Genomic DNA, 22,388 nt, shown 5'->3' on the forward strand with positions numbered 1-22,388 from the left:
ACTTGCAGTTATGGATGTTATTACAACCACAAGAACCTAAACAGTCTGCTCCATTGCTTTTGTTAATGAATCATTTGTTGGTAACACATCTGAATATTTAGTTTATGCCACCTGCATGTGATCATCAATAGTGCCATATTACTTCTTAAGAAGTACCCTGACACTACAATCTTTATATCATTTGTTCTACAGAGCTATTAAGTTACAATATAATCTGTGGTGTTTCCAGTATGACAAAATGCACAAATTGTAACTTACCATTTGACTCCACTGACAAAAATAAATCCCCAGCATCAAGTTTGGCTTCACAGACCTAAAATAAGTAAAATAAAAATATATGTTATAATTATATTGTTTTCGCCATTTATTCATGTTTGCTAATTTTCTGACATATAAACAATGTTAGTTTTGTTACAATACAGAGAATGCAGTTTAATTAAAAGGTAAATTATGCAAAAAAAAAAAAAAAAAAAAAAAAAAAACACAAACAAACTTCTGCAGTATACCATGCCAAAAATCAGTGTCTCTGATGCCAATTATTTTATCACTACAGCTCTTTTAGTATGGAAACTCACACAACCTAGTCATACTGATCACAAGAGTTCAAAAATAAGTCAAAATAGTGAGCTGTTGTTAAGCATAAAGCATTTCAGGGTAACAAATAACTGCACAATAGAATTAAAGCAAAAAATAAACACACTGGAGGACTATCTGATAAAAACTAATATAATGCTGGTTTGTAGACCATATTTTGTCTCAGTCCTCAGTGCACTCTTGCAGCTTAGCATGCAGCAGTTAATAACAACTTAAGTGATTACATAGGGGTAAACAGATGACAACAAGCATCGGAGTCCTGCCAAAAAGTTCTTTTTGAACCCAGCCAGTTATTGGAAATATTGCCAAAATGAACTTCCACCAAAATACAACAGCCTGTGAACTTGAAAGAAATTTACAAGTACAGAGACAATATGAAATAAGCTTTATTAATTAGCTGAGTTAGCTTGCTAATATCGCAACAGTGGTTGAGTGCACAACCTTAAAGCTAGCGGCACAATACTTGTGATTTGGTCAGTGCCACATTAAACCCATAAAAAAGGCCATGTGTCAGTTTATTAGGTCAAGTTTGGTCATGACACACAAGCTGGACCTTGTCGGCTAAAGTTACATTAGCTAAAGCAAACATTTCGGTAAAAGAGAAAAACACACATCATGCCATAAATTCAAAACATGTTCCAACTTTTGTAGCTCTCTTTCCTTATAGTTATAACCAATGTTACTCACCTTGAAAGCATATTCCAAAGAAGACGATTAGAAAACGTCCAAGTAAAGTGAGCATGTCGTTAACCGCCAATTCCCCATGATGCACCTCGGTAGCAGTCACGTGAGGCAGTTTTGAATCCTGCTGTGCTCAACTTACCCACATTGTCAAGTTCACATAAGTTGCTGATTTAGCTGGACATGAGTTTTCAAGTTAGCTTTTTTTGGTGTAATTGGGACGTTTTTAACTTGTAATTCTATGTTATAACAACAACTTCAGTCATCTATCGTCAAACTGATATAGAATAATATGTTGAAATAACAAACACACCTGAATCACATGATTAGTTCATTACCAGGCCTCTGGAGAACTTCAAGACATGTTGAGAAGGTAATTTATCCATTTAAATCAGCTGTGATGGATCAAGGACACATCTAAAACCTGCAGGGACACCGGCCCTCGTGGACTGGGATTGGGGACCCCTGCTCTAAACGATCGGCGTAATGGGCAGAACAGTTACATTCTCTTCTACTAGAGGGCAGTACAACTACCTGCTCTAATTAAATTGGTTGCCAACTGCCAGTAAAACAGAAGAAGGAAGAATATGCTTTTGTGACATTTTTGTTTGGTGGTGTGCTGTGTGATTTTTCTAATGTGAAATATGTGCTGTGGCTCCAAAAGGTTGGGAAACACTGCTCTAGTGCCATCACTGCAGAGAAAGACATGGAGTGTGCGAGAGGGTAAACCTAATATTTAAAAAGTAGAATTTATTAGCACAGAGTATTTCTTTTCTACAACAGTTATACAAAAAGATTTGCTCCAGAGGAAATAGGGGAAACTGCAATCAGAAACAGTTACTTAAGCTTTTTGTGTTGGCACCACACCTTCTCACCTCTGTGATCGTCTTCATGCTGATGTGCTTTGAGTGATGACTGGTATGTTTTCTTTAAGCTTAGGTTCAGATAGAAACGGTTTGAATACAATAAAAAAAAAATTACGTTGTAGCCTACTAGTGAAGGTCTTTTTTCTCTCCAAATTTTATTTAAAATAGCGTAATGCGTTTACCTGACAAAAAGCCACATACCACTGAATTACTCATATAATTATCTGAATACATAAAAAAGAAACAAAAAACAGCCTTATTTTAAGTGAATGCATGATACTGCATGATACTCACAACCACAGTGTGAAAAACTAAGTGCACCCTTTGCGCTTCCATAGGAATCAAGAGAGTAAGTAGCAGCAAATGTCACCTCCTCTATAAAAGCAAACATTTTGTCAGTTTGCAGGTCTGGAGCAGCTCAGGTGTTTGTTAACACAATGTGAAGGAGGAAAGGGATCGACAGTGGTCTTAGATAAGCAATGAGCTGCTGTGCATCAACCTGCAAAGGTTATACATCTATGGTCCAGTGAGGATTATTCACAACTGAAAAATGGTCAACAGAACAGTAATTTCAACCCAAGGTCTGATTTATAAAAAAAACAAAAAACAAACAAACAAAACAAACAAAAAACATGGCAGTACAGCCTGAGGAGGTTTTAGTCAGTCACTTCAAGGTCCCCAGCCCAAATCACCATCCCCCCCGCCAGCGTGGCTGACAGTTGGTACGAAGTGTTTGTTATCCTGCATTTAATTTTCTCTAAATGTAGCTCTGTGCATTATGGCCAAACGTCTCCGCTTCGCTCTCGTCTATCCAAAGGACAACAACTCTGGTTTGCTCAGATGCAACTTTGCAAACTGAAGAATACCAAAGTACTCTAAAGTGTGAGTCAAGTGTGTCCAAGGGTTAATGCTTGGAGAAAACTGGGTTGTGCAACAGGACAATGGTCCCAAGCACAGCAGCAAATCTACAAGAGAATGTTTGGAAATGAATGGATCAAGGTGCTGCAATGATCCAGTCAAAGTCCAGATCTCAGCTTGACTGGAATGCTGTGTTGGCGCCTTAAGAGAGCTGTGTACGGATGAAACACCCATAAAGCTCAGTGAACTGAAACAGACTAACCACTGTGAGAGCGGGCCACAATTTCCTCACTACTCCGTGATAAAGTCACACAGTAAATAATTACTTCAAGTTACTGTTTCTGAGGGTGTCTCTACAAACTTTCACAGAACAGCAGAGGGGCGTGTGAAAACGTTCATACTGACTGTAGGAAAATGATAAATCATGAGCATCCCTGGTTGGTAGAAGATGGTAACAAACTTGAGCGCAAGATAAAATAAAATACGGGGTTTTTTTTGTTGTTTAACAGCTTTTTAAAAACTTTTTATTTCAAGTGAATTCAAAATCATTACGGTCACACTCTACTTTTTAAAGTTTCGTTTAATAATATAGCTTTTTTTAAATATGAATTTGTTTATATTTGTATTTTGTGTCATACAGTCACCTTATTTTTCATTTATATAACATAGGCTATTCAAATCTACGGTTTGCCAGCCGTGACACCGGAACAAAAGCCGTGTGTCATCTAGCGGCTCAAAAATGAAAGTGAACGAACAGCAGAGAAGTTTCCACCTTTACCGAGAAACGTGCGTGTGCGTGTGTGTGTGTGTGTGTGTGTGTGTGTGTGTTTCTACCGCTGGCACATTCACGGACGTTCAGAGCGGGCCGAACGAGCAGGAAGGAGACTGGTTAGAAGAAAAAAAAAAAGAGTTTCTCTTCCACTAAAATGAAAGCAGGGCGCAGTTTTAAGTTGTGAAATGTCGTGGCGGGGGTTCACCTGCTGGGCCCTCCCTGAGGAGTCCACATAAGTACATTTATCTCTCCAGCTGACTTCACATCTGTCACAAGGCTCAGCAGACTTACAGCAACCTGCAGGCTGCACGGTGAGTTCAATACACGCTCTCAGTAAATGACTACAGCTGTGACTGAGTGGGCGGCAAAATTAACTTTAAAAAGGTTCAGTTTAAACACTGACTGTTGTTGTTTTGTTGTTTTAATTTTTCATCTGCAGATGGCTCAAGACAGAACTGTCGTTTTCTTTGACCTGGAAGCCACTGGATTAGGTACTAATCTTTAATAATATAACTTTTCTTGTTGTATTTTATTTTATGTTATGTTATGTTATTTTATATAGAGCTTTTTTGGAGTAAATTTATTTTTTTTTAAAAAACATCTGCCTCATTGGATGTCAATGAAATGAAAGCAGTAGTTACATGTAGTTGCAACTTTGTGCATATATTGCCTAATATTGCATTCACCAATTTACCAAAACAGCATTACAACACGCTTTAAGCACCAAAACATCACTTTATTTACTTTATAGACAGCTGCTGCTGTACTTAGTTTTTTGTTTTCGGGTTTTTTGTTGTTTGTTTGTTTGTTTTTTAAATTTATTTTATGGAACAAACTTCCTAGATAGGTGTCGGTTGTTCCGGTAAAGCCACATGAAAAGCAAATGCTACTGATATTATCCATCATGTCTTTACAACCCAGTCTGAAGGCTTTACCTGCCAACACACGCGCACATCATGTAGAGCCCTTACTGTACGCGATAAGGAGGGTGGTAGCTTCTGTTTTTACTGGTGTCTAATCTTACACTTGTCAGCCTTCCGTTTCCTCAAGCTCTCTTTGAGGGATTATAATAAGAATTGAGTGTCAGGCAGCTTTAAACCAAAAAAACCCACAGAAACCACGGCTGTGCCCACGTGCTAGTATCATACATGTTCTGCATTATATGAACAGTACATTTAACATTAAATACACACTCGTGTTTCAGCACTGCATGACTCTGCAGTTAATTTGAGAAAAAAGTTCAGCAGATTACTCAGTGGAAACCACAGCGCTGTTCAGTTAGGAAGTCAGTCAAAATTATATTTCCTGTCATCGTTGGGACACAAGACGCACCATAGATGAAACCAGATGCTGATTTCGTTTCTGTGATTTGAGCTAGCGTGGGTGTGAGAATGGCCTCAGAGGCCAGGCATGTTGGTGTCACACGTCTTGGCAGGAGTCCATTAAAGAGAAGCGTGTTACTGACGTCAGTATAAGCGGGATCAGCAAACAGCCCCACCTACCCAGGACAAAAAGAACAGCATGAGAGCTGAAGATTAACAACAGCAGCTGATGATATTTTCATTTTCACTGTAATCTACAAATGGGGAGTGATTATCTGTTATCACTTCCTGATAACAAACATTATGTGTTTATGTAATAGGGTGGAAGATATTAGGCCTCCATTTGCTGATAACTAACACCTGATTCTCATTTTGTATTTAAAGAATACGAGAGGGTTTCCCTCCCTCAAAACTGCTACTGCAACACCTTTAATACACTTTGACATCCATGTCAAATGTTGTAAGAGGCAGTCACAGCAGGTTAAGAATCCTGAATGGAAATCTATAGGGGTATAGAGTTGTCAGTAAAATATGTTTCAAAAATGCACACGCTGCCCCAAAATAAGGTTTTTAAAGCTTTATTTGTGTATTTATTTATGTTTAATACATCTACCGGCCATTTTTAATGCTGGGTAATTCTCCAGTGGACTTGCATCCCTCTCTATCTGAAAATTCAATAAGTTGTTTTCCATCATCTTCTGATACACACTCAGTCGTTTCAATCTGGAAGCAGCCCTGAAATGTGAAGGAAAAACTGTTCAGTTCACAAAATAGAAAGAAGCGTTATCCCTATCAGGTGTAGCATCCTGAAAGGTGACAGAAACTATTGTCCAGCACAACAAAGAGAATGTTTGAGCCCCAACTCCTGCACAACTGTACGTCTAGGCACCTCTCCCATTTGTTTGAAAACTAATCACACAAAAACTTAGAAACCAGAGAGCATGCTCTGTTGCATCCTCAAGACTGTGTGTTTGCTAGTGCTGTGCGATACTGTAAATTTTGGTATCGATCCAATACCAAGTGGATTAAGACCAGTATTGCAGATACTGATACCTTTAACTTATAAGGGGATCTTATGTAGGTCAGAGCAGTGTGTCATGATTTCTTAGCTGAATCATCATAAATTTTCCTATTCCTGAGTACATTTTAATGAACACCAACACAACATCGTTGGGATTTGAACTACGTACGATTGTGTTAGTATCGATCCAATACCAGTGTTGGTATCGATACTATTGATATTGCGATTGATCTGCCCACCACTACTGTTTTCAGCATTTCTGTCAAGGTATCCATCTGAGGAGCAGATGTTAAGAGTGGTGTGAGATTTCTCATCTAAGTCTTGACAAGGATAGAAATTATTATTAACATTATAACCTGACAAATTATTGCTTTTAAATGGAAAGCTACCATCCTGTTCACGTTGCACTGCTCTTTGCAAAAAGACAGTTCTGTTATAACTTGTGGTTTTCTGTTTTTCCTTTTGTCTCATCTTCTGTTTTCAGACACCACGGTGTGTGACATCATTCAGCTCGCTGCCATCTGTGAAGACAAGATCTTTAATGTCTACATCCTCCCCCGCCAGCCTCTCACAGAGAGCGCAAAACGTGTCACGGGTTTCACCGTCAGCAACAACCGCCTCTTTCTCCGCGGGGTTCCTGTGGACACCATCCCTCTTGCCGAGGCTCTCACTAATTTCATCGCCTTCCTGCGCTCCTTCCACCATCCAGTGCTGCTGGCGGCCCACAATGCAAAGCGCTTCGATGCACCTGTGCTCACCAGGTGGCTGCAGAATTGCTCCCTCCTGCAGCAGTTCCAGCAGGTGGTGTCTGGGTTCCTGGACACCTTCTTGCTTAGCAAGAACCTGTTTCGTCTGAGCAGTTACTCCCAGGAGTTCATGGTCCGGCGCTTCCTGGGAAAAAGCTACAATGCTCATAATGCTGTGGAGGATGCCAGAATGCTGCAGGAGCTGTACAAGGCCTGGAGACCTACCACATTTAGCGTCTCCAATTGTACCTTCAGGGCAGTCCGGGTGTATTAACAAAATGCTGAAAGAAATACATGAAAAATGATCAGACAAAGCAAAAATATTCTATTTTAAAGCTGACCTTTTATTTGCTGTTATGTTCAGGTCATTGGACAAACAGGAACAAAAGAAATGGAGTAATGTGTGGTCATAAGTTATCAAGATTTAACTTATTTACAGTTGAATGTAGTGTAATGTGTCACATGCAGTGCAATCTTCCTTTTCTGTTTCCCTTTGAGCTCATTGATGCCTTTTTGTAGCCACTGTGGACCAAAATGCAACGGGTCTGCAAAATATTTTGTTTTTTTTTTTTTTAAAAAAGAGCATTACCCACATCTTTCTCAGCCTTAATAAAAGATCTGCTACTACAAAGTGTCTCTCTGTGGTTTCTAAGGTTTCATTGATTCTGTTTTATCCCAGGTTTCTATAAGAGCAGGAAATGACACCTTTAAACTGCACCATATCCTGTCTCAGCTGACTCTTCATTTCTTGAAAACTGTAGATGCTAGACTGCTAACAAAGAGACAGACAGACAAGCATATGGAACCAATTACACACGTCTTCTTCTCTAGAGGGCATAGTTGTGACCCTTGGGCTTGCTGGTTAACACAAATGATTATATCAAAGATTAATTTATTTTATTTTATTTCTATAATCAGTGGTGGAGCCCAACATAGCTAGTAATTTGTATAGATGACTTGCTATCTTTTTGTCTCTTATAGACAGGAGCATTGTACCTTTATTCAAAATTTTGCATGACACGCAGAAAAAAATCAATATGTCAAACAAATATATCCTCCTTAGAACCAGCCTATTCACTTATGTCCTCTGTAACGGACATTTGTTTTTGGTCTATATCATTTGACTTATTTAAGCTACCCTAGTAAGTCCTGATGTACCAAATAAGGACATCCTGGGGTTTCTATTGACATCTCATGTGTGTGGGTGGCCTCTTTTAGCTCCAAAGAGGAAGAAATCACACACAAAAAGTTAAATGGGAAGGTTCTTTATTTCTCGGTTTTCAGGAGCAAATTATACCTAAGCGAGCGAGTTTTTATTTGTGTTTTTCATGTATCTTCATTGTATGGTCCAATATGGTCCTTTTCGTCGAGGCTTTTGTTTTGAAACTTTCAAGCTTCCGGTCGGTCACTGCGCAGGTGCTTTAAAACATGGCGGGGAAAGCTTGATAGATTCGGTGTACAGTAGAACTGTGTCGACCAAATGTAATGTTTTGTCGCTAAATACTTTAGGCCAATGACGATAGTCTGTTTTTGACTTTTTAGCTAACCTCTCTGTTGCTCTCACTAACGGAAGTTATTTAGTCGTGATGCAAAAAACTGAGGAAGCTGAAGGCGCTCAACAGTCGCTGGTTTTCTTTGACCTGGAGACGACTGGACTGGGTACGGTCATTCTCTAACTTTGTTTTACGTGACTTATTATGACCGATAAAACTGTATCATGATGATAATGTTGTAAACTGCGGTTAAAAGTTGGAAAGACACACGGTTGACCCACTCAGCGCACCGTGCACACAAATGTATGGAAGATAAATGGAGCCAAAATATTCAATAGCTCATTTGTTTGTTTGTTTGTTTGTTTGTTCTTTTTTTGGGGGGGGGGCGGGTTTTGTTTTTTGTTTTTTAAAAAACAACAACAACAACAACTATTAAATAGCATCTCTTCAAATGTAAATTGCAGCCTTGCAATGAATATGCTGTTTATTTATTTTATAAATATGCTATTTTTTATTGTTTTTTTCATTTTCAGCGACATGACAAAGAGACAGTGAAATTTTTATTATTATCATTATTATTATTATTATTAATGAGGTCATTTTCCCAGAAATTCTGAGAAGCTTTCATTAACAGTTCAAAAAGTGACAGATCTTGGCAGGAAAATGTGCAGAAGAGCATCTCTGAATGCACAACATGTTTAACCTTCAAGGCTACAGCAGCAAAAGACCACTCCTGTGAGCTAAGAACAGAAAATTGAAGCTATAATATAGATTTGGACTGATATTTGATGATTTAAAAATCATATTCCAGTATAATGGCTGAGTTATTTATTCTTTCAAAGACAAAACCCAAACGGATTTCCCTCAGGTTTATTATTTGGAGTTATTTTTGTACTCATTTATGCTAAGCCCATGTCTGCTGCAGGAAGCTGCACAGTGGAAGACAAACTGTGCAACATCAACAATTGTTAACTTATTTGAGGGTGTTTTAAAATTGCACATTTCTGCTAAAAAAACAAACAAACAACTAGATCTACAGGTAGTCGTTTAAATTTGAAGCACATGAAAGTTCATGTTTTCTTTCTCTAGATCCAAATTGTGAGCTCGTCCAGCTGGCTGCGGTGAGTGGAGGCCACTCGCTGAACCTCTACGTCGTCCCTCGCTGTCGAATGCAGCGAGGAGCTTCCAAGGTGACCGGCTTCAAGGTCCACAGGCAGAGGCTGTACCTGCACCGGCAGCCTGTTCTCACCAACTCCCTCAGAGAGGTGCTCGTCTCCTTCATAGCTTTCCTTCAGATGCTCGGACGGCCTCTCGTCGTCGGCCACAATATTCGCCGCTTTGATTGTCCGCTTCTGGCTCGCGCGCTAGATGAATTTGGCCTCAGAGCAGAATTTGAGTCCTCGGTCTCAGGTTGCGTTGACACTCTGCCGCTGTCACGTGAGGTGCTGAGGGACTATGGCCTGGAGAGTTTTCGACAGGAGAACTTGGTCAGGGAGCTGCTGGGCGTGAGCTACAAGGCCCATGATGCTCTGGAGGACGTGCGGGCTTTACAGGCACTGTATGATGTTCTTCGGCCCAAGCCGGAGGTGATCTGCAGGCACAGATTTACTCTGGACACCATGGACGACAAAGCAGCTGTCACAGCTGCCAAAGTGCCCTGCAGACTACCAGGACAGCGCCCCCTGTGGGAGCACTTTAAACAGACCGTGACGGTTACGGAGGATCACAACAGAACCTGATTCAATTTTAAATCTACCATTTATTATCTGAGATTTAAGAAATTAATAATAAAAGAAAATAAGTAAACATAACGAAAGTCTGTACACTGGATATAAGGAAATAAAACTTTATGGCACTTTTCTAAAACACAAAGAAAGTTCTTATTCAGGAGTAGTTTTAGGTTGTGGCGGCAGGTAAATGCATGGATTTACTGAACATGACTGAAGATGTTGCCGGTTGCAGCTGATGATTTGGAGCTTTTAGCATACATCATCTTTGTTTCTGCCAACGAGCAGGCAGGTCGTGTTCATTGTGTTTTTTCTTAATATACAAATGTCTGTTTGTGGTGTTATAAATGGTCAATCCATAGGGAGTGGAGGGTAGATTTTAAAAACTCATCATTGACCCAGCAGCTTTACTTTCGTTATTTTTTTTTTTTCAGTATTTCATATTAATTTTTCCAGCATAGAAAACCCCATCAACGAACAAATACAGCTCAAGCGCTGAGATAATAGGACAGGAAATAGCACAATAATAATAATAATCAATACAGAAATACAAAAAAGGGGAAAAAAAACACATTAAAATTAGAAACTACCAGTATCCATAATGAATTAAATGTCATGAATATGTAATAAACAGGGAAATTGCAGTGCCATGGTACATGTTTATATAACGTGAGCTTTCTCAAGGTGATTACAAAACGGAGTCCAGGATTTTGAGAAAACATTTGCTGCAGGTGTTTGTAGGTATCAAACTTTTTCCAATTGAATGACTGATAACATGTCATTGAGCCAGACACTGAAGGAGGGAGGAGCAGCGGACTTCCATTCATTTAGAATAAGTATTTTCACAATCATCATTCCGAGATCAATTGGCACCCGCACAGTCGCAGGGATAGTTGTGGAACGTACACAGCCAAAAACTGCAATTTCTGGATTGGGTGAGATAAGATAAGATAAGATAAGATAAGATGGCCTTTATTAGTCCCACAGGTGGGAAATTTGTTTTGTTACAGCAAAAGTGCAAAGTTATGTAGCAGAAATTAGAAAACACTGGAATGCCATAAAATACAATAAAATACTATATACAATAGAATAAAATAGAATAGAATAATATATACAATAGAATAAAATAGAAATACAAATACTATATACAACTGAGTAGGAAAATACAAAAACAGAACTTCGTCAGAAGAAGAATTGCACGTATAGCAGTCTTATTGCACATGTGTGGGTTTGTGTGTTTGATCAGCTGCAAAAGTCTTTATTGTAGAGTCTGACAGCAGTGGGGAGGAAAGACCTGCGAAATCTCTCCGTCCCACACCGTGGGTGCCGCAGTCTCCCACTGAAGGAGCTGCTCAGTGCTGTCACAGTCTCATGCATGGGGTGGGAGATGTTGTCCAACAGGGATGACAGCTTAGCCACCATTCTCCTGTCACTCACCACCTCCACTGGGTCCAGAGATGGAGATCCCATAAGCTTTAGAGTACAAATCAAATATTTTGGACCAGAAATTGGTCAATGAGGGGCAGTGCCAGAAAGCGTGAGCCAATGTGCTCTCTGATATTTTACATCTGTCACATATGGGGAAGTTGAAGAATAAATTTTGTGTAGCCGAACCTTGGAGTAATGTGGCCGATGGACAATTTTAAATTGTATTAATTGATGTCTGCTGTTAACAGAGCAGGAATGAATTTTTGATAAGCATTTGTCCCACATTGATTCTGATATATCCATGCCCAACTCCTCCCTCCAAGCGTCTCTTATCCTGGTAGTCTGCACTTCAATGCTGTCATCAAACAAATGTACAATTGTAGAAATCAGATGTTTGGAGTAAGGAGGGCTAAGGAGCACATTAAAAAGGTTATGTTCATTTGGAACATCTTGGTAATTCTTCATATTGGATTGCATAAAAAGCCTGATTTGTAGGTAACGGTAAAAATGTGAATGCAGTAAATTGAACTTTTGCTTATGCTGATTAAATTAAGCAAATTTTCCATCTATATAAAGATCTTTGAATTTGGTTAAGCCCTTCTCCTTCCAAACATAGTAGGATTTATCATTCCAAGAAGGCAAAAAGGCATGGTTATCACATATTGGTGCCTGCACAGAGGAGTTTGGCAGTTCAAAAAAACCTCTAATTTGGTTTAAAATCCACAAAGATTGTTTCGGAACAAACCCCAGTTTCTTAAGACTCAGCCCGCCCTACTTTTGAGAAAAGCAGGGCCTCTAGAGAGGAGTCCTTTACAATGTCAGCCTCCATTTTAACCCAAAGGGGGGTGCTGGAATTACCAAGATCTGGGGATGTCTGGTGCCAGAAGGTCAATGCGCTCAGATTTGCAGCCCAGTACTAATGTTTAAATATTGGTAAACTCAGACCTCCCTCCTATTTGGATTTTTGTAGATGTAGTTTTGAAATCCTAGGATTCTTGTTGTTCCATATGTAAGAAGTAATAATTGAGTCCAACTCCTTAAAGAAAGAGGAAGTGAGATAAATAGGAAGATTTTGGCAAAGATACAGAAATCTAGGAAGGGATACCATTTTTATGGAATTTATACGACCGACCATGGAAAGGGGAAGAATTTTCCATGACTCAATATTATGCTTTGCTGAAATTTTATCAACATTAAAGTTCAAGCTAAAAATTAATTTGGGATCTTTAGGAACAGTTAATCCAGGGTATGTGAGATGGTCGTTAACTATTTTGAATGGAACATTACAAAGAAAACTTGGCAAACAGGTTTTAGATAAAGGCATAAGTTCACTTTTAACCCAATTAATTGTGTATCCTGAAATTTTGCCAAATGAGGTGACCAAATTAAGAAGGGATGGTACAGATTCTTCTGCATTACGCAGGTATAGTAGTACATCGTCTGCATACAAACTAATAACAGTTTCAACCCCTCCAACCAAAAGCCCTTGTATTTTTGGATGTGCTCTTATCTTAATCGCAAGGGGCTCTAATGCCAGAGCAAAAAGAGCAGGGGACAGGGGGCAGCCCTGCTGAACAGAGCGCTGCAAAGGAAATGGCGCCGACCTCTCTCCATTTGTGAGAACTGAACAGATTGGATTTGCGTATACTAATTTTACACAAATTATAAATGTTTCACCAAACCCAAACTTCTGTAGTGACTCGAACATATAAAACCACTCAACCTGATCAGAGGCTTTGTGTGCATCAAGAGCTAAAATTGCTGCTCCTCCCGAACTACCATGGTCAGAATAGATGGTGTTGAGAAGACATCTAACATTGAAAAAAAAGAAAGTCTGCCAGGGATTAATCCCGTTTGATCAGGGTGAATAATGGAGGTCAAGTACTTGTTCAGTCTAGTTGCTAAAATTTTGGTTATCACCTTTCGATCAAAATTTTGAAGAGCAATTGGGCTGAAGTTAGCAGGATCAGAGTCATCTCTGCCTTTCTTCAAGATTAACGAAATATTTGTTTCGTACAGAGTTTTGGGTAGTACGCCCGTTTTTAGAATCACGCACCATCCTAAGCAAGAATGGAGCAAGACCATCACAAAATTTCTTATAAAATTCTATGCCAAAACCGTCAGGGCCTGAAGCCTTCCCAGATGCAAATAACTTAATAGCAGCTACCACTTCTTGCAACGTAAAGTCCGAATCGAGTTGATCTCCGGCAGCCTCATTTAGCCTAGGCAGACTGAGAGAATCCAAAAAGTCATTTAAAGCAGATTGTGTTACATTCAACTGGGAAGAGTACAATTCCTGATAGAACTCTCTGAAGCGCTTATTAATTTCTATAGGATTTGTTGGAAAAGCACCCGATTTGGATCTTATTTTGTGAATTGCTCTCAAAGCTTGTGTTCCTTTTAGTTGTTGCGCTAGCAATTTACTGGGTTTGTCTCCTATCTCAAAATATTTATGTTTCAGCTTCAATAGTAGATTGGTAACCTGGTCACTCATAACTGCATTGTATTCGTATTTGAGTTTTAATATTTCTCTGTAATCCTCAGGTGATTTAGAGCAGCGGTCCCCAACCTTTTTTGCGCCACGGACCGGTTTATGCCCGACAATATTTTCACGGACCGGCCTTTAAGGTGTCGCGGATAAATACAACAAAATAAAACTAGTGCCGGTGTTCTGACAAAACGTCCTACTTTGGCAAAACGTCCTACCTGTAGGAAAATTTTACGGTGTCCTCTGACAAAACGTCCTACTTTGGCAAACCGTCCTACCAGTAGGATAATTTTACGCTGCCTTATGACAAACTGCCCTACTTTGGCAAAATGTCCTACTGTACGTAATTTATGCACATTTCTGCTGCCACACAATAATTCCAGTACAAATTTAAGTAGGTATGACGGTTTGCCACTTAACTTTGCCCATCAGAGTATGTTTGTAGCTGATATTCATAAAGCCAGTACGGTTTGACACTTCTTTTTACCCATTAAAGTGTGCTTGTAGGTCACATTCACAAAGGTAGCATGGTTTGGCACGTAATTCTTCCCGTCAGAATTATGCTTCTTGCTCTTATTAACAAAGGTAGCATGTTTTGGCACGTAATTCTTCCCGTCACAGTATGCTTCTAGTTTATAATAACAAAGGTAGCATGTTTTGGCACGTAATTCTTCCCGTCAGAATTATGCTTCTTGCTCTTATTAACAAAGGTAGCATGTTTTGGCACGTAATTCTTCCCGTCAGAATTATGCTTCTAGTTTATAATAACAGAGGTAGCATGTTTTGGCACGTAATTCTTCCCGTCAGAATTATGCTTCTAGTTTATAATAACAAAGGTAGCATGTTTTGGCACGTAATTCTTCCCGTCAGAGTATGCTTCTAGTTTATAATAACAAAGGTAGCATGTTTTGGCACGTAATTCTTCCCGTCAGAATTATGCTTCTTGCTCTTATTAACAAAGGTAGCATGTTTTGGCACGTAATTCTTCCCGTCAGAATTATGCTTCTAGTTTATAATAAGCGGAGGGGGTCCAGAGTCTGGAGACCAGGTTCTGGCTAACAGATTGAACCAGTTGTTTAACAGGTTTGATTCAGTAGCCCTTCCCTCCCCCATCCACCAGAGCTCGTCACACCTCTCTGCAGCCCCCCATAGCACCAGGGACATGAAATGCACCTCACCTGTCCCACTTTTTCCTTCTCCTTCAACCACTCTACTGGGTCTAAGTCGTCTCCACCTGCTACGGCGGCTGAGGTCCTTTGAGGGTGAACAGGACACTCCTAAGGACATTTTATGACACTGTGGTGGCGTCGGCTATTTTCTATGCTGTGGTCTGCTGGCGTGGTGGAATGGCAGAGAGGGACAGGGGGAAACTCAACAAGCTGGTCAGGAGGGCCAGCTCTGTCCTGGACTGTCCGCTGAAGTCCATCGAGCAGGTTGGGGAGGAGAGGATGTTGTCTAAGCTAACATCCATCATGGACAACACCTCCCACCCCCTGCATGAGACAGTACGAGCACTGAGCAGCTCCTTCAGCAGTGGACTTTTACGCCCACAGTGTAGGAAGGAGCGCTACCGCAGGTCATTCTTACCAGCAGCTGTCAGACTCTATAATGCAGCTTAACATTCCTTTGGTCATCTTACTCAGCAGCTTGTTAGTTTACTCTACATTTTATACATATCGCCGTACAATTTTCTCAATTTTTCTATACATATTCTGTACATTGTTACCTGTATATACGAACTTCGCTTGCTTACGTTCATAGGACCACCCTGTGTCTTCCTTTTATATTTTATTTTCCCTTGCTGTAAGGGTTAGAAATTTCTGATCCGTGGGATTATAAAGGTTTATTCTATTCTATTCTATGTTTTATATTTGTTTGTATTTTATTTGTATTTTCCTTCTGCTATCTGTACCTCAGCTGAGGAAACGCAAAAATTTCCCCGCCGTGGGATCAATAAAATCTTATCTTATCTTATCTTATCTAACAGAATGAACCTTTTGGGATTTAGTTACCTGGATGATTGAGCATGCATCAAGACATAACTGGACCCAGTTTGCACTTTTGTTTGTAGGGAGTGACACGTCACGGTGTAAGAAATCTTCACTTTTTGTTCCAGTTTCTTACATAAACACCCTCATCCTTATACAAAATATTATACTCGCTCCAAAAATAGTAAATCTAGCAACATCTGTGTCTGAAACACAACGTTTCTAATATGATTAGATCAAATTTGCACTTTCCTGAAAAGAGAGTGACACGTCCAGTTGCATAAAAACCTTTTTCTATAGACATTAGCACACACTCCAGCAGCTTTTCATCCCTTTGAACCCAAAGAGTCATTGCTCAGGACCCCAAACTTTCTAAATGTAATGCTTCCTTTGATGAGAACAATGTTTTTCACTTTCTGAAATGCAGTTGCAGAAAACCTGAGCTAAAACCTGAGCTATGCTATTTTCATCTGGAATGGCTTATTCTTTGTAGAAAGGTTTTTCTACTCATATATTATCCACCCTCTGTTTTAGACTTGCAAAGATTTTTCCCAGCAATTCCATGTGTTTTATTGCCCCATGAAAAAGGTAAGATGAGTGAATTTAGGTTTTCAAAAAATGTTTTAGGAAGGAACACAAGGAGATTTTGAAAAAAGTACAACCACTTAGGCAAAATTCTCATCTTTATATGATTAACTCTACCAATGAGTGATTTAGGAAGCGTATTCCAGAACTGTTTACTTGACTGAAGCTCAGATATTAAGGGAGAAAAGTTAGATTTTAATAGAGAGGAATAGCTTTTTGTAACCTGAATGCCCAGATAAGTGAGCTTCTCATAAGCCATACTTTTTTTAACCCAATTTAAATCTTTCTAATATTTCAAACAAATAGGGCCATTCGATCTGGTCCAATGCCTTCTCAGCGTCGCGTGCCAAAACTGCCAACTCTTCTTTAGGTCTGGCAGTGGAGTAAATAGTGGAGTCCCGCTCTATCTGCCATTCCCGAACAGAGATGAGCAAGTTTCTCCGTGACTGCAGCTGCCAGTCAAAGCTGTAAAGATGAGGTTTTAGCCCAATTGAACAGCCTTGTGTTATATGATGCAAAATACATCCTGAAATTATGATGATAGAGCAAGCCAAGTAGAAGCAACTAAAAAAAAATGAAGATAAAAAAAAAAAAATATTCAGGTTAACTTATTGTACTTGTATGTATGTGTGACTTTACAATGTGAAAAGGCATTATGGCTCCTTAGAGGAGCTTAACTGTAAATCCTGCTCAGTGTGAGGAGCAGCAGTGATGGTTTAGACATTTGTTGGCACATGAGTGGCTGATGCGAATTTGAAGTCAATTGAGACAAAATGTAGAAAGAAAAGGCCAAATGACGGGATGTAAATAATGCATTAAAGATTGTCTTTTTCTTTTAAAAAAAGCTTGAGTGTGTGCATGTACTTTCTATTAATGATGTGAATATTGAGGACAAGGCTGTGCTTATTAGGTGCTAATAATTTGCTGTAAAAGTGTGGGAGACAGTATGAAAAAATGAAGGCAGAGTTGTTAGCCTGAAGAGAAAAAGTGCAGGTTGTCCAAGGTGGAGTAATAAGCGAGCAAATAGTTGAGGAATGAAGAGCTGGCAAGCACGGGTATTTTGGGTGAATAAAGGGTAATAAGAGAGATGTAGTAGTGCAGGCGGAGTATTTGGCGAGAGCAGGGAAAGGAAAAGGAGAGGCGACTTGTCGCCTCCCGTCCCCAAGTCCGGGCCGTGGCAGCGAGTCCGTGAGGGAGTCGAACTCGGGACGCTCTGCTCCAGAGCGCTCCGTCACACGTCTTACGCCACACTGCCGGCATGGAAAATAGGGGGAAAAAGGACTTTTATCTTCTGTTCTTTAACACTTGTTCTTTGGGGGGGCGGGCCGGGGCAGGGCGGGCTCTCTAAATGACCTATTAACTTTCTTCTGCAATATTCTTCCACACAAATTACACATGGAAACCCAGCAATTTTTCCATTGCCATTCACTAAATGGGACTGCCAATGTTGGACGGCTTACCAAGACAAAGCCTTCCTGCTACCCGGAATCAGCTTTCCTGCTCGGAAACCTGCTGGCGGCGCCACTATGTTTACACCACGCTCTTCAACTTCGGCTTTTTTGCCTCGTTTCAGCACACCTACCTAGTCCCACTCATCAATGAAGGTAAATACAAGCAGGTCATTCTGAAAAACACACACAGCTTATCATCTTATCCTTCTACAACACCTAAAAGCACTCTGTTCATTTCTTCGCTAGATTAGCCGCTAGCATACACGCTGTGTTAGAGGCTTGTTGCTACCTAGTTAGCCATGCTGCACACCTGTTACTCTGTATTTGTCAATGATTCAGCACTCCTTCGGTTTTGTTATCCATTTTTAGACAGTCGAGATCATCTGCACACTCCACAGAGCTCCAGAGTTACTGTTCATAGAGCAACACCAGAGGTATGTGGAGAGGACGGAGCACTGTGAGCGGAGGGGGTCCAGAGTCTGGAGACCAGGTTCTGGCTAACAGATTGAACCAGTTGTTTAACAGGTTTGATTCAGTAGCCCTTCCCTCCCCCATCCACCAGAGCTCGTCACACCTCTCTGCAGCCCCCATAGCACCGGGGACATGAAATGCACCTCACCTGTCCCACTTTTTCCTTCTCCTTCAACCACTCTACTGGGTCTAAGTCGTCTCCACCTGCTACGGCGGCTGAGGTCCTTTGGGGGTGAACAGGACACTCCTAAGGACATTTTATGACACTGTGGTGGCGTCGGCTATTTCTATGCTGTGGTCTGCTGGCGTGGTGGAATGGCAGAGAGGGACAGGGGGAAACTCAACAAGCTGGTCAGGAGGGCCAGCTCTGTCCTGGACTGTCCGCTGAAGTCCATCGAGCAGGTTGGGGAGGAGAGGATGTTGTCTAAGCTAACATCCATCATGGACAACACCTCCACCCCCTGCATGAGACTGTACGAGCACTGAGCAGCTCCTTCAGCAGTGGACTTTTACGCCCACAGTGTAGGAAGGAGCGCTACCGCAGGTCATTCTTACCAGCAGCTGTCAGACTCTATAATGCAGCTTAACATTCCTTTGGTCATCTTACTCAGCAGCTTGTTAGTTTACTCTACATTTTATACATATCGCCGTACAATTTTTCTATACATATTCTGTACATTGTTACCTGTATATACGAACTTCGGTTGCTTACGTTCATAGGACCACCCTGTGTCTTCCTTTGATATTTTATTTTCCCTTGCTGTAAGGGTTAGAAATTTCTGATCCGTGGGATTATAAAGGTTTATTCTATTCTATTCTATGTTTTATATTTGTTTGTATTTTATTTGTATTTCCTTCTGCTATCTGTACCTCTGCTGAGGAAACGCAAAAATTTCCCCGCCGTGGGATCAATAAAATCTTATCTTTATCTTATCTTATCTTATCTTATCTTATCTAACAGAATGAACCTTTTGGGATTTAGTTACCTAGATGATTGAGCATGCATCAAGACATAACTGGACCCAGTTTGCACTTTTGTTTGTAGGGAGTGACACGTCACGGTGTAAGAAATCTTCACTTTTTGTTCCAGTTTCTTACATAAACACCCTCATCCTTATACAAAATATTATACTCGCTCCAAATTAGTAAATCTAGCAACATCTGTGTCTGAAACACAACGTTTCTAATATGATTAGATCAAATTTGCACTTTCCTGAAAAGAGAGTGACACGTCCAGTTGCATAAAAACCTTTTCTATAGACATTAGCACACACTCCAGCAGCTTTTCATCCCTTTGAACCCAAAGAGTCATTGCTCAGGACCCCAAACTTTCTAAATGTAATGCTTCCTTTGATGAGAACAATGTTTTTCACTTTCTGAAATGCAGTTGCAGAAAACCTGAGCTAAAACCTGAGCTATGTTATTTTCATCTGGAATGGCTTATTCTTTAGGTTTTCTACTCATATATTATCCACCCTCTGTTTTAGACTTGCAAAGATTTTTCCCAGCAATTCCATGTGTTTTATTGCCCCATGAAAAAGGTAAGATGAGTGAATTTAGGTTTTTAAAAAATGTTTTAGGAAGGAACACAAGGAGATTTTGAAAAAAGTACAACCACTTAGGCAAAATTCTCATCTTTATATGATTAACTCAATGAGTGATTTAGGAAGCGTATTCCAGAACTGTTTACTTGACTGAAGCTCAGATATTAGGGAGAAAAGTTAGATTTTAATAGAGAGGAATAGCTTTTGTAACCTGAATGCCCAGATAAGTGAGCTTCTCATAAGCCATACTTTTTTTAACCCAATTTAATCTTTCTAATATTTCAAACAAATAGGGCCATTCGATCTGGTCCAATGCATTCTCAGCGTCGCGTGCCAAAACTGCCAACTCTTCTTTAGGTCTGGCAGTGGATGTAAAAGTGGAGTCCCGCTCTATCTGCCATTCCCGAACAGAGATGAGCAAGTTTCTCCGTGACTGCAGCTGCCAGTCAAAGCTGTAAAGATGAGGTTTTAGCCCAATTGAACAGCCTTGTGTTACATGATGCAAAATACATCCTGAAATTATGATGATAGAGCAAGCCAAGTAGAAGCAACTAAAAAAAATGAAGATAAAAAAAAAATATTCAGGTTGTACTTATTGTACTTGTATGTGTGTGTGACTTTACAATGTGAAAAGGCATTATGGCTCCTTAGAGGAGCTTAACTGCAAATCCTGCTCAGTGTGAGGAGCAGCAGTGATGGTTTAGACATTTGTTGGCACATGAGTGGCTGATGCGAATTTGAAGTCAATTGAGACAAAATGTAGAAAGAAAAGGCCAAATGACGGGATGTAAATAATGCATTAAAGATTGTCTTTTTCTTTTAAAAAAAGCTTGAGTGTGTGCATGTACTTTCTATTAATGATGTGAATATTGAGGACAAGGCTGTGCTTATTAGGTGCTAATAATTTGCTGTAAAAGTGTGGGAGACAGTATGAAAAATGAAGGCAGAGTTGTTAGCCTGAAGAGAGAAAGTGCAGGTTGTCCAAGGTGGAGTAATAAGCGAGCAAATAGTTGAGGAATGAAGAGGTGGCAAGCACGGGTATTTTGGGTGAATAAAGGGTAATAAGAGAGATGTAGTAGTGCAGGCGGAGTATTTGGCGAGAGCAGGGAAAAGGAAAAAGGAGAGGCGACTTGGCGCCTCCCCGTCCCCCAAGTCCGGGCCGTGGCAGCGAGTCCGTGAGGGAGTCGAACTCGGGACGCTCTGCTCCAGAGCGCTCCGTCACACGTCTTACGCCACACTGCCGGCATGGAAAATAGGGGGGAAAAAGGACTTTTATCTTCTGTTCTTTAACACTTGTTCTTTGGGGGGGCGGGGCAGGGCGGGGCGGGGCAGGGCGGGCTCTCTAATGACCTATTAACTTTCTTCTGCAATATTCTTCCACACAAATTACACATGGAAACCCAGCAATTTTTCCATTGCCATTCACTAAATGGGACTGCCAATGTTGGACGGCTTACCAAGACAAAGCCTTCCTGCTACCCGGAATCAGCTTTCCTGCTCGGAAACCTGCTGGCGGCGCCACTATGTTTACACCACGCTCTTCAACTTCGGCTTTTTTGCCTCGTTTCAGCACACCTACCTAGTCCCACTCATCAATGAAGGTAAATACAAGCAGGTCATTCTGAAAAACACACACAGCTTATCATCTTATCCTTCTACAACACCTAAAAGCACTCTGTTCATTTCTTCGCTAGATTAGCCGCTAGCATACACGCTGTGTTAGAGGCTTGTTGCTACCTAGTTAGCCATGCTGCACACCTGTTACTCTGTATTTGTCAATGATTCAGCACTCCTTCGGTTTTGTTATCCATTTTTAGACAGTCATGAGATCATCTGCACACTCCACAGAGCTCCAGAGTTACTGTTCATAGAGCAACACCAGAGGTATGTGGAGAGGACTGAACATCATCACTGGACGGAGCACTGTGAGCGGAGGGGGTCCAGAGTCTGGAGACCAGGTTCTGGCTAACAGATTGAACCAGTTGTTTAACAGGTTTGATTCAGTAGCCTTCCCTCCCCCATCCACCAGAGCTCGTCACACCTCTCTGCAGCCCCCCATAGCACCGGGGACATGAAATGCACCTCACCTGTCCCACTTTTTCCTTCTCCTTCAACCACTCTACTGGGTCTAAGTCGTCTCCACCTGCTACGGCGGCTGAGGTCCTTTGGGGGTGAACAGGACACTCCTAAGGACATTTTATGACACTGTGGTGGCGTCGGCTATTTTCTATGCTGTGGTCTGCTGGCGTGGTGGAATGGCAGAGAGGGACAGGGGGAAACTCAACAAGCTGGTCAGGAGGGCCAGCTCTGTCCTGGACTGTCCGCTGAAGTCCATCGAGCAGGTTGGGGAGGA

General features: G+C 40.7%; 2 protein-coding genes across 2 annotated transcripts; both read left to right on the forward strand.

Moving 5' to 3' along the window:
* Positions 1–3,807: 3,807 nt before the first annotated feature.
* On the forward strand, positions 3,808–7,491 carry LOC100697793 (DNA polymerase III PolC-type; the record flags this gene model as incomplete). The annotated part of the gene is given in 3 exon segments (XM_003447553.3): positions 3,808–4,082; positions 4,211–4,262; positions 6,599–7,491. Coding segments are annotated over 2 exon segments (588 nt in total). The 3' UTR covers positions 7,135–7,491.
* A 764-nt stretch (positions 7,492–8,255) lies between these two features.
* Positions 8,256–10,724, forward strand: LOC100697521 (protein PML). Its single transcript, XM_003447552.5, has 2 exons — positions 8,256–8,519; positions 9,443–10,724. Exons 1-2 carry the CDS (start codon positions 8,447–8,449, stop codon positions 10,090–10,092), a joined length of 723 nt encoding a protein of 240 aa, XP_003447600.1. The 5' UTR covers positions 8,256–8,446; the 3' UTR covers positions 10,093–10,724.
* The last annotated feature ends 11,664 nt before the right edge of the window (positions 10,725–22,388 follow it).

Source organism: Oreochromis niloticus, unplaced genomic scaffold (assembly GCF_001858045.2).
Source record: "Oreochromis niloticus isolate F11D_XX unplaced genomic scaffold, O_niloticus_UMD_NMBU tig00001135_pilon, whole genome shotgun sequence".
Taxonomy (NCBI): domain Eukaryota; kingdom Metazoa; phylum Chordata; class Actinopteri; order Cichliformes; family Cichlidae; genus Oreochromis; species Oreochromis niloticus.